Source organism: Symphalangus syndactylus, chromosome 21 (genome assembly GCF_028878055.3).
Source record: "Symphalangus syndactylus isolate Jambi chromosome 21, NHGRI_mSymSyn1-v2.1_pri, whole genome shotgun sequence".
Lineage (NCBI taxonomy): Eukaryota > Metazoa > Chordata > Mammalia > Primates > Hylobatidae > Symphalangus > Symphalangus syndactylus.
In genome coordinates this window covers 43641136-43660857 of record NC_072443.2, presented here as the reverse complement: position 1 = coordinate 43660857, position 19722 = coordinate 43641136, and the positions used below count along the sequence as shown (strand labels likewise).

At 40.1% G+C, this 19722-nt stretch overlaps 1 protein-coding gene across 1 annotated transcript in view; it reads right to left on the bottom strand.

The window, feature by feature from the left end:
- The window catches only part of NR1I2 (nuclear receptor subfamily 1 group I member 2), a 37257-nt gene extending 30253 nt beyond the window's left edge, over window positions 1-7004 (bottom strand). Inside the window, exon 1 of the mRNA XM_063630656.1 lies at window positions 6922-7004. Coding sequence (XP_063486726.1) covers window positions 6922-7004 — 83 coding nt within the window. The remainder of the gene's footprint in view (window positions 1-6921) is intronic.
- Between the last annotated feature and the right edge of the window lie 12718 nt (window positions 7005-19722).

The window sequence follows — 19722 nt, the reverse complement described above, 5'->3', positions numbered from 1 at the left end:
TGAAAGGGAAGCCAAAATAGTAGACTGGTTGGGGTGTCTCAGTCCTGCCCTGTGCATGGCAGCCACAGTGCACTCAGAGAGAAGGCAGGACAGGGAAGCTGTGAAGCAGGAAGGACCCCGAGGAAACAGAAGCTGTGAGGAGGAGAAGCAGCAGAAAGAAAGGAAACAAAGGAAAGTAACATCAGTAGTTGATATGGTTTGTCTGTGTCCCCACCCAAATCTCATCTTGAATTGCAGCTTGCATGATGCTACATATGTGGGAGGGACCTGGTGGGAGGTAATTGAATCATGGGGGCAGTTTCCCCCACTGTTCTTGTGGCAGTGAATAAGCCTCATGGGATCTGATGGTTTTATAAGGGGAAACCCCTTTTGCTTGGTTCTCATTCTCTCTCTTGCCTGCCACCATGTAAGACATGCCGTTTGCCTTCCACCATGTTTGTGAGGCCTCCCCAGCCACATGGAACTGTGAGTCCATTGAACCTCTTTTTCTTTGTAACTTACCCAGTCTCAGGTATGTCTTTATCAGCAATGTGAACATGGACTAATACAGTAGTTTAAAAGCACTACAAAAACGAAGAAAAAGATAACCATGTCAATTAAACTGCATTTGATCCCAACCTGAGTTCTGAACTATATTTTAATCTCTAGGAGGTCAGGGCCCTGGCAGTTGAGATTTTTGCCTTCCTTCTCTCCCATGCCTGCTTCAGAAGTGCCCCTGTTTAAGGTAACCTGGAGCCTGTGCTTACAATCCAAGAGAGTGATCCTCCAGCTTTCATGTACATACAGATCACCCAGGAGCTTATGAAAATGCAAATTCCCATTCAGTAGGTCTGTGGTGGGTCTGAGCTTCAGCATCTCACAAGCTCCCAGGTGAGCTGATGCTATGGGTCTGCAGTCCATACTTGCAGTAGTAGCAGGACCTAAGAAATCCAACTAACCAGACAGAAAATTGGCAGTACACAAACAGACTGGCATGGAGGAGATGATCTTGTCAATAAAAACAACTTCATGGTGCTAGGAAATAAAATAAATAATCAAAGAGATATGTGAAATGACTCACATTATAAATTGTTGTTTAAAGTCAATATACAGGCCGGGCACAGTGGCTCACACCTGTAATCCCAGCACTTAGGGAAGCTGAAACAGGAGGATCATTTGAGGCCAGGAGTTCGAGACAAGCCTGGGCAATATAGTGAGATGCCATCTCTACAAAAAAATAAAAAATTAGCCAAGTGTGGTGACATGGGCCCTGTAGTCCCAGCTACTTGGGAGGCTGAGGCAGGAAGAACACTTGAGCCCAGGAGGTCAAGGCTACAGTGAGCCATGATTGTCCCACTGCACTTCAGCCTGGGCAAGAGAATGAGAACTTGTCTCAATCAAATGATAATAAATAAATAAATCTGTATATATAATGGCCAGGGATGGTGGCTCACACCTGTAATCCCAATGCTTAGGGGGGCTGAGGCAGGAGGATCACTTGAGGCCAGGAATTTCAGATGAACCTGGGCAACAAAGTGCGACTCTGTCTCTACCAAAAATAAATTTAAATGTGTCTGGGCATGGTGGCACACACCTGTAGTCCCAGCTATTTGGGGGGCTGAGGCGAGAGGATTGCTTGAGCCCAGGAGTTCAAGACTGCAGTGAGCCATGATCATACCACTGCTCTCCAGCCTAGGTGACACAGTAAGACCCTGTCTCTTAAAATAATAATAATAATTTTTTAAAGTCAATATACATTTGAGGGTGAGATAGTTCCTTCCTAGGAAAAGGATGTGGGGAGGACATACAGATATATTTAGTCTTCAAAGGAGTCAAAGCACAAGCTTTGGAACCGGGTCACTGAGATCATGGGAAGAGAAGAGTGGGCAACTTGAAGTTGAAGCAACAGAGTCTACGTAAAAGGGGGTAAATGGTTAAAAACAAAAAACGATAATCTTTGGGATAGAAACTCTTGGAGATAACAGGATTATATTTAATTATGTGTGTGTGTATACATACATATATATACATACACACGATTATATTTAATCATGTGTGTACACACACATATATATACACACACGCATAATTAGATTATATAATCATCCTACTATCTCCAAGATACACATACATACACACACACACACACACACACACATATTAATAGCAGAACTGACCAGAGGATAAAGAGAAAAAAGCAGGTAAGGGGAATGTAATATAAGAATACTGAATTTCTAAGATGCAGGCAAGTGATGCCTATAAAACCGTTGGCGTTGTTCAGTGAAGGGAGATGTTTGGTGAATTTAACTCACATTTGCACAAGTTTTGCTGTTTACAAAATGATTTCAAAATTACAACTTCATGTCAAGGTGTCTGTGAGGAAGGCAGGGCAGGGCTTATCCCAAGTTGAATAAGGGAGTCGGGGGCAGGGCAGTTCTTATTATCTCTTTTGCAAATGAGGAAACTGGGGCTCTGGGGTGTGTTCCAGTTCATGAAGTCAATTAATGACGGAGCTTTTTTTTTTTTTTTTTTTTTGGAGGCAGTCTCACTCTGTCCCCTAGGTTGGAGTGCCATGGTACGATCTCTGCTCACTGCAACCTCCACCCTCTGGGTTCAAATGATTCTCGTGCCTCAGCCTCCCGAGTAGCTGGAATTACACGTGTGTGCCACCACACCTGGATGATTTTTGTATTTTTAGTAGAGACGGGTTTTCGCCATGTTGGCCAGGCTGGTCTTAAACTCCTGACCTGAAGTGATCCACCCGTCTCGGCCTCCCAAGGTGCTGGGATTACAGGCATGACCCACCATGCCTGGCCAGAACATCTTTTCTTTTCCCTTATTCTGATTCTGCCTGTCATGTAGATAGATACATGATGCAAGTTGTTTTTTCACAGAATTCATGGGGACAAAATGAGGCTATATGTTTTAAATTCTTTATGAAACAAATCAAGTATTATTCACAAAAGCCTCCTCATTGGCCCTGGCGTGGGGCAGGCCTCCAGAGGAAACTCAGATAGCCAAAGTCACAGTTTATGAATTCAAGAAAGAGAAGTCAGCTGCTATCTTCAGGGGGCCATAAATGAAAATTGGCCTTTATGCTTCCTGGGACTTGGTCATCAGATCCAAGAGGTCAGAAGGTTGCTAGACACAGATCAGAGTTGAGAGCTGCCATCAGCCCAGGTCATAAGTACAAACAGTACCCTCTTCCAATATTTAACAGGACACAGTGGCCTCTGAGTTAACTGCCTATCTTATCAATACATGTGTAGTGCCAGTATTGCCTGTGGTTTTATAGTTTGACTCTTTGGAACTTACACAGATCCAGGAAAATTATTTCAAACATTACATGAGGGATTTGGATATGTCTCTTTATGTCAGTTTCCAGCTGGAGATTCAGTTTGTTATATCGATGTTTCAAAGAGGTTCAGGAGGTGTTGCAGGGAACTTTTCCCAGCCCCCTTCAAATTGTGCCACCTAAAAAGCCCCTGTATGCAAGAGGGGTTCCCTACACATTCCTCCTGTCCTGCCCAGGTTGTGCCCAGGACACCAATATCTGAAGTGTGAGGGCAAGAGTCTGATGGCTCAACAAACAGAACATGGCAACCACACTAAGAATTTGAATTAATGTTGTCCACGTTCCCTGAATTTATTGTTCTTTTTAATGGAAAAATCATGGGTCTGCATTCCAAGGGTCCTAGTGGCTACTGGGTCATCTCTGCTTCCAACACCCTTGGGATGAGCTATATAATTAACTATGGAGATATGATAAGGAAATTAATAAATGCTGAATAGCATTTAATAAAACTCAATATTCATTCATGATTTAAAATTCTTGGTTAACCAAGAGGAATAGAAGAGAGCTTCACTAACTTGATATGGAATAGTTACTAAACACTTTTACTATGTATCTTATTGGAGAAGCATTAGAATCAATGTCATTAAAATAAAAAATAAAGATTTTATTGCTGGCACTATTATGGAGAAGTTGGTTAGAGAAAATCCTCCTGGTATACAGCACCTAGAAATACTAAATTTTTAAGAGTGTCATTTTTCATGCAGGATTGAGCTGGTAGAAAAGTAAAGGAAGTCTCAAGAGGCCAAAATTTATAAGATTATGCTAAGCCAGAGGCATGAGAAAGGGGAGTCATGATCATCCTGCGGTTTTCTGGACTCCTGTAGGCCTGGAGCCTGGATTTTAATGGTAGAATAGGGCACAAAGCCCAGAGCCTAACCAGATCATAGACTGTAAACTCAAGATCCCCTAAGAGTGACATCCTCAGTAGAAACCATGGAGGGAGACAGGTCTATCCCAGGCCTTCTCAGCCTTGGCTCTGGGTAGAGCAAAAAGAACAGTCTCCTTTGAAATTCTTAACAACAGGCCTGCGATCAAGAAAGTTTGGGTCAGGGTTCTCACTATTTGTGTGGCCAGTAGACCCCAAGCTTATGGTGGTCCCAGTTAGTTCTGTCCTCAGGTTCCTGGCAAAAGCAAAAATAAATCCTCTAGAGGAAAACAATTTCAATCTCAATGAACCCCAAAGAGAAGGTTCCAAATGAGTTCATAGTACAAAATAAAAATGGAAATCAGGAACATGACGAGAATGCCTAGGACATCTAAGTGTTTGTAAACAGTATCCCCTAGAATTGTGCAGTATACAACCCACACAACTGTATGCATCAGTTCTGAGACTATCTTCTTTCATGGCTACTACTCAGCATTATGCTGGATGGCCAAGAAAAACCAGTAAGACACAAAAAATTAAGGTTTGTAAAGATTGGAAAGGAAGGAGCAAAACTCTCACTATATATAGATGATATGTTTGTCTAACTAGACATTCCAAAGGAATCAACTGATAAGCTTTTATAACTATTAAGAGAATTCCATAAGGTAACTAGTCAAAATATCAAAACACGGAATAGATTTTCTATTTATTGGGGGAAAAAATCAAGTAGAAAAGGTAAACATTATAGTGGAAATTGGCTCAGGAATAGGAAATAAATACAAAAGGACACAGAAATGGACATGTGTAAGTGGGAATTTAGTACATGATAGAGGTGACATTTCAAACAAATAGGAAAAAGATGGACTTTTCAATAAATACATTGAAATAATGTATTGCAGTACATTGAAAAAATGTATTGCAGTACATTGAAATAATGTATTGCAATAAGTGCCAGGTGAATAAAGACTAACTTTTTAAATAAAAGTATTACAGGAAGGTGCACCAAAGTAGCTTCATAATCTTGGAAGTTGAGAAATCTTTTAAAAATCAGCCTCAAAGAGTAATATCCAGAAAGAGGGAAACTGACAGATTCAACTACATCAAACTAACAACAACAATAATAGTAAAAATTTCTGTTGGCTAAAAAGTATGATTTAAACAAGGCTTAGAGAGAATATTACACACATATCAAATAATTTGCATTGAGAATAATAACAAACTCCTACAAAGAAGTAAAAAAATCCAACATAAAATAAGCTAAGGATATGAATAGGTAATTTAAGAAGAGAAATACAATGGCCAAGAGGGGTCCTATAAAAAGAATGCTCAACTTCATTAATAATCAGGGAAATTAAAATATTGAAATAATGGGTTGTCATTTGCACTAATTCAATGGAAAAAATGATAAAATACTGAATAAACAGGCAAGCATTGTTTGGAGTGTGGAGGAACAGTAACTATCCTTCTCTGCTGGTGGGAGTACAGTCGGTTCGGGCACTGTGGAGGGCTGTTTGGCAGCCAAAAATTGAACCACATATATCCTGTGATGTGGCAATTCAACTTCTCAGTAGTTCCTCTAGTGCAATACTTGCACATGTCTACAAGCAGACAAAACACAGTGAGGTTCATTGGTAAGACTGAAGCATTGGGAAAGCTTAAATATCTATCAAAAAGAAAATGGCTAAAAAGAAGTGTACACTGTGAAATATGACATGGCAGTTAAAATAAATGAAGTAGAGCTCTACACAGATATGGAAAGTCTCCAAGTCATGCTATTGAGTAGAAAAACAGAATTAGAACAACATGACAACAGATATGTTTAATAGTACATCTATGCTTAGATGGACACACACACAGACACAATAGTCTGGCAGTAAATATATCACACTAAGTACTTTTGGGGAAACTGGAGATTAGGATTGACAGAATGGCCAAAGGTGAATTTAGGTTTATCTATACTGCTTTCTCATTTTCAAGGAGCATGAAATCATGTATTACTTTATAATTTAAAAAGTTATTACCTAAAAAACCTAGTCTAGTCAGTTTTGTGGTTGTCTTGGGTTTATTCCATAATAATTTTGGAACAAGCTGACAGCTTTTAGATCAGGAGTTGGCAAACGTTTTCTGTTAAAGGCCAGATAGTTAATATTTTAGGCTTTGTGGGCCATACTGTCTCTTTTGCAACTGGTCAATTTTGCTGTTGTAGGGCAAAAACAGCCATATACAATACATAACGAATGGGCATGGCTGTGTTCCAGTAAAGCTTCATTTATAAAAACAGCTGGTGGGCCAGAGTTAGCCCGTGAGCCATAGTTTGTCAATCCCAGGTTTAGACTTTTATGACACAACTAAAATATTTTTAAAGCATATTTGTGTACTGAAAAATACTTTTTCCCATTAACCAACCGATTAAATAAGTCTCTGAGGCCTCCCTTAGCATCCTTTCAACTCTGGCCACGTCATTAGAGGCCATGTGGGAGAGGAATAGGGCCTGCTATCGCTGATTCGTTGAGTCAAGACTCAGTGGCCTCAGAGGTGTCTGTTGACCTGTCCTAGATATGGAGTGGCCTTAAAGCAGTGCCTCTGGCCATAGCTTCAGCCGAGCTGGGCTGTAATGCGGAGAGAAGGACTTGGTGGCACTGAGCACATGCAGGCAAGACTCGGTTCTATGGGAGAAGGTGCCCTTTCAATAGTAGAGGTAGAAAACTCACTGGTCTGAGGCAACTCAGCCGTAGCACTATGCAGGGGTGTGGCAGGTGCTCTGAGGGGCCCCTCCTTGGGGTGGTGAGTCCTGGTGACTGTCATGCTGCTGTCCTTGGCCTCAGGGGGCTGCCAGCACTAACCCAGCAGGCCAAAAGGAATCAGGACTGAGTTGCTCCCAGTTCCCATAGTCCCCAGCTCCCACAGTCCTGGGGGGTGGTATTTCCTGGGCCCAGGGACTCCAGCCCTGTAACAGGGAGCTGGTTGTATGTGTGACTTGTGGTAACTCATGCAGTAGTTGAGGCTTCTCCTGTGATGATTTTTCTAGGAGGCCAGTGCAGGACCAGAAAGCATCAGTAATGGGGCTCAACATTAAGTGATTGTTTCCATGCTTTTTTTTCCAACCTAGAAATGAGGAGACAGCAGCAAGGTCAACATGACTCATGACCCACTGTGATGCTGACCTCAAACAGAAGGTATATTTGTGTTCACACACATCTTTTGGATGGAGCTGAAGGGCGGTCAGCCCCCAGCAAAAGAGAAAGAAAGAAAAACCATACCTGCTTGGTGGTAAGTTCTTTGCTCTGACTTCTCCCCTGGGGTCCACTTTGAACAATCCGGTGCAAAGGATCGATCAAGGAGTAGCTTTACCAAGGAGCTGCTGCCTTGTTCAGGACAGGAGTATTAGCTTATTCTCTTGCTTTTCTCACTGTGAACACTTGGCTTGCAGGCTGAGGCGGAGATTCCCACTGAAGTAAAGGCAGTGCTTCCTCTTCCCGTCCTAGTCATAGGTTATGATTTCCCCGGATATGAGACAATCTCATCTCTCACCTACATTTCAGTCCAAGTCAGATGTAGGCACTAAGCGGCCCCATTGCCACTCCTAAGTCCCAAGTCCAGCACTTGAACTAGCAAATGAAGAGATTACCGTATTTACTCTCATTATGTTCTCCCTACTTTTTTTCTTTCAGATCTCTTCACTATAAAAACATAGGAGAAGGGGAAGAGAGTGGCAAATATCCGCTTTGTCTAAGTAATTCTGAGCATATTTCATCAGTCTGAGGGTCTCTGTCCTTTACCACAAGGGGCAACATTAATTTGAACCTAGATCTCCTAACACTTCCTCCTTTGTTGAAACCACCTCCCTGGATAGTGTTACTTGTGAAAGTGAGCAAAGTATTGGTTTATGACGGTGCCAATCACCAGCATGGTTATGTAAGAGGGAGGCAGGCACACAGGGAGAGGGAAAGGGTGTGAGATGAGGGGGCTGAGCACAGTTCTCGAGAGTGTGACCCCCCCCACTTTGATCTCAGAACAGAAGGCTGACCAGGAGTCGGAAGGATGGACCAGCTGAGGGCTCTTTCCTCTCCCAGGTCCTGCCAGCGGGGAGCTGAAGAGTCCTCACTCTTTAGCCTCAACCTTCTTGTTCCCCAGCAGCAGCTGCTCCCAAGTGAACAGAATCAACAAAAGCCAAATGTGGTGGATATCAGGATATGTTTCTTCTACTTGCTTTGTTTACAAAGATGCTTTATGGCAGGTATGGGGAGTGGAAGTAACTGCTCCTACCTAAAAGGCAAACTAAGTACAAGCCTCTGGCAACAGTAAAGCAGGGGCACGGGCCCCAACAAGAGAGGGAAAGGGAGACCACGATTGAGCAAACAGGTAGAAAAGAGAACCGGGGATTGCCAAAAAATGACCACAGTTGTCTTCACGTGAACATTCGGACTTCCTTACATTTATTTATTGACTTAAGTTGTTATTATTTTGAAGTACACGCTTTAATCCAGCCCTGGTGAGAAAAGCCAGAATATCTAAGTATGATTTGTTCATTTTGTTTTTAATCGGTTTCTTCTTTATCCAATTTGCACTTCCCAAGGGATGAGAAAGACTTGAGGCTGGGATTTCCTAGGGGTTAACATTTCTCAAGTGGATGCTTGCCTTGCTGTTTTCAACCAAGTGCAGAATGTAAGGTGCTTACACAGCTCACTGCTGGGGACTTGCTGCCAGCAGTGGGGACTGGGACCCACAGTCATAGGGCTCTGTCCTTTTTTCAGTCACATTTCTGATTATCCACATGGGATTCTGCTAGGGCTAGGAAGCATTGGATTACAAATCCCACTGGACAGAAAGTTGACTTGGGCCTTAGGCAGGGAGGACCTAGAGTAAGTGAAATATTGAATGTCATGAGGATATTGGAAAGAAAAAGAGTGAGTGAAATACTGGATTTCAGTTCCAGTGGAAGTAGCCTGAACAGTGTGCTCTGGGGTAGGAGGGCAGCATGGGGCTATCTCTGGGGCCTGCAGGTCCCCTGAGAAACACAGGTCAGAAGGCCATGGCTACAGCCAAAATGGGTGGGAAAGCTGGAAAGAGTTAAGAACTCACCCCAGGAAACTTATTTCCAAGATCAAAAGTAGGCCTTTCTGCACTGACAGGTATCTCCATGTCCAGGGAAAAAAGGCATGACTCCAGCTCAGTTAGGCCACCTTGCCAGAAGTCCTTAGGTTACGGGTAACATACGTAGCTTTCATCATCTCTCAAATCCCTCCTGGCTCACAAGGGCCTGGCCTTCTCTCTCTTAAAAATATAGTGAATTATTTACAGCAGAAACAGGAAACTAAGAACAGATTATGAAACCACTGAGGTAAAGGAAATATTCTCAGGTTTCTGCAGGGATCTTTGGGTCTCTTTTCCTCTGGGTCTGTGGTGTGAAGTCCCAGCTAGAAGACAGGAGAAGGCTGTAGGAGTGCCAGGCCTCTCTAGTCCAGCACTGCACTGTTAATATCAGGCATGGCTCTATAGTGAAGTGAGTTAAGAAAACAGCCAGAAAATACACTCTCGTTCTTAAGGACAGCTTACTAATGCCCTCAGGTTAGGGCCTGAGTCACTCGCAAGCCCAGCTGGGAAGTCAGAGAAATTTGAGGCCTTGACCTCCACCTACACTTTGTCTATTGTAGCAACCAGAAATGTAGAGCTCCTAAGCTACTCGTCAGAGAAAAGCAGATCTGATCAGCCTGAAGAGTTTCATTTTTTTTTTTGAGACAGTGTCTTGCTGTGTCACCCAGGCTGGAGTGCAGTGGCATGGTCATGGCTCACTGCAGCCTCAACCTCCTGGGCTCAAGCAATCCTCCCACCTCAGCATCCCAAATACCTGAGACTACAGGTGTGTGCCACCATGCTTGGCTAATTTTTTTTTTTTTTTTTTCTTTTGTAGAGACGAGGTCTCATTATGTTGCCCAAGCTGGTCTCAAACTATGGGGCTCAAGCAATCTGTCTGCCTTGGCCTCCCAAATTGCTGAAATTACAGGCATAAGCCATTTTGCCTGGCCAGTTTCCTCAGTGTGAATTCATTTAATGTTTTACCCCCTCTCCAGAGAATATTTATATTTAAAAAGAGGAACAGAGAGAACAAAATAAAAGAGTGATGCACTGATGATATAAATTCAGGTGGAATCTGAGGATAATAGATGTTTATCAGCCAGTCACATGGTCTTTCTCAAAAATCTCTTAGCCTCCCTCTGGCGTGTGCTCAGGGGCACTTAGGGCAAGAGCATGGAGGTGACACTCTGATCCCCATGAGGCAGTCTTGGAGGAACCTGCTCCCTTTTCATCCTTAAGTGGAGGTAGTAGAAGTTACCCAAGAAGGCTAGGAATAGGAATCTTCTCTTTGAAAGCGGTTTCATATTATCACAAGTAGAAGCAGTGACGCAAATTTTAACTTCCCAGAAACGGCAGGTTCCAGCAACTGGAGGGACCACTAAATTTGAGCACCAGCTGTTTCAGATCCTATAATTACTCTGAGGCTCCATAAATTACACTTGTTGTGGTCAGAATTCCAATGTCTCTCTTAGAATTTTGGAACACTTTGTTTTCACCTCATCTGCAAATTACACTGCAGAATATGATATCTGTGACTTCTGGCCTTAGTTGCTTATAAGCCCCCTGAGAGCAGAGGCCCTTATATCACCTGGTACAAATTGCATTTGGTGGCTGCTCAGTTCAGTGTACTAATTCTTTTAAATATGGTTTTTACTAATATGCTTTAATAGAGTTCTGCCTTTATTGAAAAGAAAAGGGACCACCTTGAGAGGACCTTCCCTGCAGCTAGCTCATGCTACTACTGAATGAAACTCATACTTACTTTTGATTTATTATTAAATGAGTTAGCTCTTAAATGTGTGAAACCTCTTAAGTTTTCATTTTTAGGCTTTAAACTTGTAATGGTGGCAAGTGTCATGATGAAGATAAATTATCCTTTGATAGCAAAGAGATAATTGGGTATTTAGTATATATGGAATTATCTAAAAATTATTTGGAATTATACATATATTTTCATAAATCACTATAATGTTTGAGAGGGATAAAGGGATTGAGGGGAAAAGGTGCAAATCTGGAATCTGATAACACCGCAATACCTCTTCCCAGCAATATTAATATGATAGTTACCTTCTCTCAACAGCTGTTGCTGTCAAGTTTCTTTGCTCCACGATATTATATTAGAAACTCTTGAATAAAATGTAAATTGAGGGGTCATACAGGAAACAGCCGAGAGTCAAATCATCTCTCAGAAAAACCGTGCCTATTCTATGAATAGACATCCAAACACTGACCACATTTACAGCTATTGTTTAGTCAATCAATTAGACCTGTTTTGTCTCTGTAAATGGAAACATAACACTAATTCCCAGAGTAGGTATTCAATAAATTAATTCAAATATTTAAGTGTCTTAAAATTGCTAGTCACATTTTATGTATTTATTTTATTTTTATAAGGTACAATTTATCAGTCTTTACTTTTTTTTTTTGAGATAGGATCTTGCACTGTTGCCCAGGCTGGAGTGCAGTGGGGACAATCACGGCTCACTGCAGCCTCAACCTTCCAGGCTGAAGCGATTCTCCTGCCTGCCTCAGCCTTCTGAGTAGCTGGGCCTACAGGCACATGTCACCATGCCCAGCTATTTTTTTCTGGTAGAGACGGTTTTCCCTAGGTTGCCCAGGCTGGTCTTGAACTCCTGAATTCAAGCAATCTTCCCATCTTGGCCTCTCAAAGTGTTGGGATTACAGGCATGAGCCACCACACCCAGTCAACATTTTTTATTCTGGTAAAAAATACATATAACATGAAATTAACCATTTAAATCATTTTTTTTTTTTTTTTTGAGACGGAATCTTGCTCTGTTGCCCAGGCTGGAGTGCAGTAGCTGGATCTCGGCTCACTGCAAGCTCCGCCTCCCAGGTTCACGCCATTCTCCTGTCTCAGCCTCCCAAGTAGCTGGGACTACAGGCGCCCGCAACCACGCCTGGCTAATTTTTTTTGTATTTTTAGTAGAGACGGGGTTTCATCATGTTAGCCACGGTGGTCTCGATCTCCTGACCTCGTGATCCGCCCATCTCGGCCTCCCAAAGTGCTGGGATTACAGGCGTGAGCCATCGCACCCGGCCCATTTAAATCATTTTAAGTGTAAAATTCAGTAGCATTAATTATAATGTTTTGCAACCATCACCACTATTCATATCCAGAACCCCTTCATCATCCCAAATAGAAACTCCATCCATTAAGCAACTCCCCATTGTTACCTTCCTTGAGTCCCTGGTAACCTCTAATCTACTTTCTATCTCTATGAATTTGCATATTCTAGATATTTTATGTAATTGGAATCATACAATATTTGTCCTTATGTGTCTGGCTTATTTCAGTCAGCGTAATGTTCATCCATGTTGTAACATGGGTCAGAACATCATTCCTATTTATGGCTGAATAATAATCCATTGTATGCATATAGCATCTTCAATTTATCCATTTATCTTTTGGCTATTATGAATTATGCTGCCATAAACATTGGTATATAAATATTTGTTTGAGCTTCTGCTTCAATTCTTTTGGATATATACCTAGTAGTGGAACTGCTAGGTGTTTGAGTCCACTCAAAATTCATATGTTGAAATCCTAACCCCCAAGGTGATGGTTTTGGAGGTGGGGCATTTGGGAGAAGATTAGGTCATGAAGGTGGAGCCTTCATGATTGATGCCCGTTCTTTCACCTGAAGTTATAGTGAGAAGACTGTCATCTATGATCCAGGAAGGGGGCTTCACCAGTCACTGAATCTTCTGGCACCTTGACCTTGGACTTCTCAGTCTCTATAACTATGATAAATAAATTTTTGTTGTTTATAAACTACCCAGTTTGTGGCATTTTGTTGTAGTCCTGCATGGACTAAGACATTGGGTCATGTGGTAGTTCTACGTTTAACATTTTGAGGAACTACCAAGCTTTACCACAGCAGTGGCATCATTTTACACTCCCACCAGCAATGTACAAGGGTCCCAGTTTCTTCATGTCCTCTCCAACATCCTCTCCTTGTCATTTTCCATTAAAAAAAAATTGTATCCATCCTAGTAGGTGTGAAGTGGCATCAGGCCTCCTGTTTTCAGGCCTCCATGGTTTCTGATGCGAAATCAACTGTTAATCTTATTAAGGCTCCCTTGTACAGGATGAGTTGCCTCTTTCTCACTGTTTTCAAGATTCTCTTTGTCTTCTGACAATTTGCCTATACTGTATCTTGGTGTATCTCTTTGTGTTTATTTTGCTTGGGCTTTGTTGAGCTTCCTGGATGTGTAGACTCATGTCTTTTATAACATTTGGGACATTTTTGGCCATTCACATGTAATTTCTGTCTCTCTTTCTCTCTCTCACCCTTGTCCTTTGGAGACTCTCATAAAGCATATGCTGGTCCACTTGATGGTGTTCCACAGGTATTAGTCTTTGTTCACTTTTCTTCACTCTTTTTCATTCTGCTTCTCAGAATGGATAATTTCAATTGTCCTGACTTCAAGTTTGTTAAATCAGTCTTCTGCCTGCTCAAACCTGCTGTTGAACTCCTCTAGTGCAATTTCTCATTTCAGTTATCATACTTCTCACCTTCGTAATTTCTATTTGATTCCTTGTTATAATTTCTATCTCTGTATTGATATTCTCGTTTTGTTCATATATTATTTTCCTGGTTTCCTTTCTTCATTTCCATGATTCCTTTAGTTCTTTGGATATATTTAAGATAATCGTTTTTAAAGTCTTTGCCTAATAATTTCAATGTTTGAGCTTTCTCATGGACAGTTTTGTCAGTTTATTTTTTTCCTTTGAATGCATTATCCTTTCCTGTTTCTTTGTATGCCTTGTGATTTTTAAAAATTGAACATTCAAACATTACAGTGTTTTAACTTTGGAAGTCAGATTCTTCCAGTTCCTTATGGTTTGCTTGTCTTGACTGCTGAAGGCTTAGCTTGTGTTCAGCCAGTATTTTTGATAGAGCTGTCCTTGATTGCCAGGAGCTAAGTAAAACAAAACAAGTAAAACCCCTCCTCTTCTAGTCTTTGTGGATTGGCTCTGTCTTGGGGCAATATTAACACTTTGGTAGGCCATTTAAAATTCCCCATGAGGCTGGGCATGGTGGCTCACACCTGTAATCCCAGCATTTTGGGAGGCCAAGTGAGGCAGATCACCTGAGGTCAGGAGTTTGAGACCAGCCTGGCCAACATGGCAAAATCCCATCTCTACTAAAAATACAAAAATTAGCCAGGTGTGGTGGCAGGCACCTGTAATCTCAGCTACTCAGGAGGCTGAGGCAGGAGAATCGTTTGAACCCAAGAGGCAGAGGTTGCAGTGAGCTGAGATCACATCACTGTACTCCAGCCTGGGTGACAGAGCAAGACTCTGTCTCAAAAAAAAAAAATTCCCATGAGCCTTCACTTGCTACTTGTACTGAGCCCAGAGCTCAGCCAGTGGTTAGGGTCTTCTCAGGTCTTTTCTGAACATGTGTCCTGTCCTAGCATGCATGTTGCTTTCTAAACTCCTGAATACACACTGGCAGTTTTGAATTGCCCTAATTTCCCAAAGGAACTCTCTTCCTGGCTTTTGCTCCCAGACCATAGACATTCGATTGTATGTCTCAACCTTGATCTTCTGCCCCCAGGTGGCTGCAGGTTTTGTATTCACCTTACAATGTTTCTGAGCAATGATTGTCACTTCTCCCTCTTCATGGGTTCTCAGTTAGGCAAAACGAGATGCATACCACATATCAGCTCTTCAGTTAGCTCTCGAATACGTTAGAACAGACAAACAAACTCCAGTAATTTGCAAATGAAGCCTGCTCTGCTCCCTCCAGAACCAGGGTTCAGGGTCCCATACTGGGAACACGGGATGCTGTCTTCAAGACTGCTGTTGAGACAAAGAGGGGATGTGGCAAGGATAAGTAAAAATGCCACGAAGTTTTCCCATCATTTTTCCCCCAATTTAAAAAACTGGTAAATGTCCTAACATGTTTAAGTTGCTTTTTCTTGGTTCAGCACTTTCTTAATTGCTGTAAACTTTTGACTCTTTTCCAGAGTTCTAGCAAAGTTGGCTCTGACAGTTGCTTCTTGTTTTTCAGTATTTCTGTAGAGGGATGGGAGTTTGGAGCTGCCTATTCTACAATTTTGCTGATGTCACCAATGCCAGTGGATGACTTGTTTCTTCTTTATGTTTCAGATCCCTTCTTTGTACAAGGAGATGATACAGGTAGATAGTTGTGTTGAGGCTTTCCTTTTGAGAACAGTGATCAATACCAGAACAACCTATTCCAAAAATTCAAGACCTTTTTGTGTTAGGCTTTGTATCCACATTGGTCATAACGATGAATGACCTTTCCCCAGAATGGGCTACAGGCATCTGTAAGTAGTTTTTAAATGACTAGTGTCTTTGGAGTCCTGTAGATAAGTCATAAGGATGTTCTGTTTTTTTTTTCTAGACATTTGTTAAGTTTTTAACTTAATTCTGAAACCCATCTCAAATTAATTTTTGTGTTTGGTGTGTTGTAGATGTCAAGATCTATTTTTCCTTCTTTCATTTATTCTGTTGTTCCAGCACCATTTGTTGTAAAGGCTCTCTTTTCCCCATTATTTAGCTCTGGAACTTTAGTAAAAAAAAAATCAGTTAACCATACACGTATGAGATGATGTCTGGATTCCCTATTCTGCAATATATGTCTATTTATCTATCCTTATGCCAATATCACACCGTCTTGATCACTGAGGCTTTATAGCAAGTCTTGAAGTAGGTAGCATGAGCCTTTCAAATTTGCCCTTTATCAAGATTATTTTGGACCTTCCTTCCTTCCTTCTCTTTCCTTCCTTCCTTCTTTCTCTTTCTTTCTTTCCCTTCCTTCCTTCCTTCCTTCCTTTCTTTCTTTCTTTCTTTCTTTCTTTCTTTCTTTCTTTCTTTCTTTCTCTTTCTTTCTTTTCTTCTTTCTTTCTCTTGACATGTTCTCACTCTATTACTCAGTCTGGAGTGCAGTGGTGTGATCATGACTCACTGCAGCCTCAAACTCCTGGGCTCAAGTGATCCTCCTGTCTCAGCCTCCTGAGTAGCTAGGTGTGCATTACGAGGCCCAGATAATTTCAAAAAAATTTTTTGTAGAGATGGGGTGTCACTTTGTTGCCCAGATTGGTATCAAACTCCCGGCCTCAAGTGATCCTCCTGCCTCAGCCCCCACACCACCCCTACAAAATGCTAGGATTACAGGTGTGAGCCACTGTGCCCAACCATTGTGGCTATTCCTGTATTCTTTGCTTTACCATATACATTTTAGAATCAACTTTGAAAAGTTATTAAAATGCCTGTTAGTATATTGATTGTGATTGCATTGAATTGCCAGATCGATTTGGGGAGAACTGACTACAAAACAACATTGAGTGTTCCAATATGTGAACATGGCATAACTCTCAATTTAGATCATTTATTTTTCTCAGCAGTGTTTTGTAGTTTTTAGTGCAGAGGCTTTCCATGTCTTTTGTTAAGTTTATTCTTAAGTGTTTTATGTTTTTTGGATACTGAGTCAATTTAAAAAAACACCTCTGTTCTAATTGTTTGCCGATAGTATATAGAAAATACATTTATATGTATACATATTTATATTGATGAGATATAACTGTGACTTTATTAAATAGTTCTAGTAGTTATTCCTTAGTATTACTGAGGATGTTCAATGTAAATAATTATGTTTTCTGCAAAGAAAGGCAGTTTTCTTCTTTTCTGATCTTTATGCTTTTTTTCTTTTCTTATTGCATTAGTTGGAATGATTAATACAATATTAAATAGCAGTGTGGTGGGGGTAGATATCCTTGTGGGGGACATTCAATATTTCACCATTAGCTATGATGCTAGCTGTCATCTTTATAGATGCTTTTGTCAAGTTGAGGAAGTTCCTTTTTATCCTAGTTTTTTGAGAATTTCTAAACATGAATGAGTGTAGAATTGTGTTAATTTTTCAATTAAGATCATATGCTTTTTATCTTTTTTCTATTAATATGTTGAATTACATTGATATTTCTAATGCTGTACTAACCTGGCATCTTTGGAATAAATGTGCTTTGTCCTGAATAATACTCTGTCTCTCTCTTTTTTGGAATTCTGGATTTGTTTTGGTCATATTTCATTAATGACTTTTGCATTCATAATTATTGAAAGCAGCTATGCTCACCACTATACCACCAACGCTGCAATTGTAATCATGATATAGACCTGTAACTTTATTTTCTTATCTCTGTCAGATGATATGATTATATTGGTCTCTTAAAATGTGATGCAAAGTGTTTCCTCTATATTTTCTGAAAGAGTTTGTATGAGATTGGCATTATCTCTTTCTTAAATGTTTGATGGAATTCACCACTGAAACCATCTGGGTCTGGATGTTTCTTTACGGGAATGTTTTTAATAACAAATTCAATTTACTTAATAGATACAAAGATATATAGATTTTCTACTTATCATTGTATATCTTTTGGTAAATTCTGCTTCAAGGACTTTTTCCATTTCATCTAAGCTATCATATTTATTGTCATAAAGTTTTCAAAAATTCCTTTGTTATCCTTTTAATGCCTGTAAGATCTATAGTGACATTCCCTCTTCCACTATAGTGATACCCCTCTTGTTCGTGATGTTGATAACTTGTGATTTCTCTTTTTTAACCAGTCTCTTCAAAGAATAACATTTTCTCTATCATTTTAAGCTTTCTGTTTCATTAATTTCTGCTCTTGTGTATCTTAAAACATCTCTCCTACTACTTACTTTGGTTTTACTTTGCCTTTCTTTCTGTAACTTCCTTAAGTGGGAACTTAGATAACTGGTTTTAAGCCTCTTTTCTAACATGAGTACATATAGCTACCATTTCTCCGTAAGCACTGCTTTTGCTACATCCTACAAATTTTGAAGTTGTATTTTCTCAGTCATTCACATCAAAGTATTTTCTAATTTCCTTTCTTATTTCTTCTTTGATCCAAAGGTTATTTAGAGATACATTGTTTAACTTCCAAATGTTCAGGGATTTTCTAAAAATATGTATTTGTTCCTGATTTCTAAGTTAGTTATTTCTGTGATCAGATAACATATTTTATAAGATTTCCATTTTTTGAAACATATAAAGATGTTTTGTGGCTCAAAGTATGGCTTATCTTGGTAAATGTTCCATGTACACTTGAAAAGAATATGTATTCTGCAGTGGTTGGGTATAGTGTTCTGATTAGTGTTAAGTAAAGGTATGTAGTTTTGTTAAAATCTTCTAAATTTTACTGATTTCTTGTCTAATTGTTCTATGCTGTTGAGAAGAAGGTGTTAAGTCTTCAACTTTGGAGATTTGTTTACTTCTTTATTTGTTAGTTTTGCTTTGTGAATTTTGAAGCTCAGTTATTAGGGGCATAAATAGATAAGACTATTTAGTTTTCATTTATTATTATTATGAGATATCCTACTTTATCTCTGGTAATACTTCCTGCTTTGAATTTTTTTTGCCAGCTGTAGTAATAGAACCAGTCTAGTTTTCTTATGCTAAATATTTTCCTGTTGTATCATTTTCCATCTATTTACTTTCATTATTACTGTTTTTATATTTAAAAGTGTCTCTTGTAAATCATATGCTTTTTTTCAAAACAATTTTAAGAAAAAAACAAACAAAACAAAAAACCATTTTGACACCTGTGCCTTTTATTTGGAGTGTTTAATACAGTATTTAATACAGTAATATTTAATGCATGTTAAAGTTGAGTTGAGGTGTACAATTTTGTGATTTATTTTCTATGTGTCCCAACTGGATTTTAGTCTTATGTTTCTCCTTTTTTTCCCTTCTCTGAGTTAGTTTTTTTGTATTCTCAGTCAGCCAGGGGTATGTGGAAAACTTGTCTGAACCCTTCCAGGATCTCCCCATTAGCACTCTGGTTGGTTTGCTGCTCACCCCAACTGGGACTGCATCCTTGGGCTAACAAAGCTATGGCCTTTCCCTATTCATTTCTGAGTTTGCTACTTTTAGTATATGCAAAGTCACAAGATTTCATGCCACTTCTCAACCCTAAATATTGAAATTTAAAAATTTTTAAGTATTTCTCCTCCGGCAGAAGAGCCATTGGGTTTTTGGCCAACTCCAAACTGGAAAACTACGATTCTTGCTGATTGAGCTTGATGGGAGCTGGTGGTAAAAATTCTTTCTCCTTGAATCTCTAGGAGCTTTTCAACTTGCTGCCCATCTCTGGTAGATTTCTAGTTCCCTGGATGCTTTTGTCAATTTTGTCCAGTTGTATGGTTTTTTTTTTAGTGGAGGAGTATTGCTGACCTCTTCATTCTGACATAATTGAAAGCTGATTTTATAGACATGTTTTAATAAAATATCTTTAATTTTTATTAAAAATAAAAGAAACAGTGAAAAGAACATTTTTGCCTCTTCTCCGAAACTTCTGTTGGAGGTTTCTTAAGCTGTCAAATGTCTTTTGTACAAGGATAAATGGGATAAATTCCTTTTAGGATGTC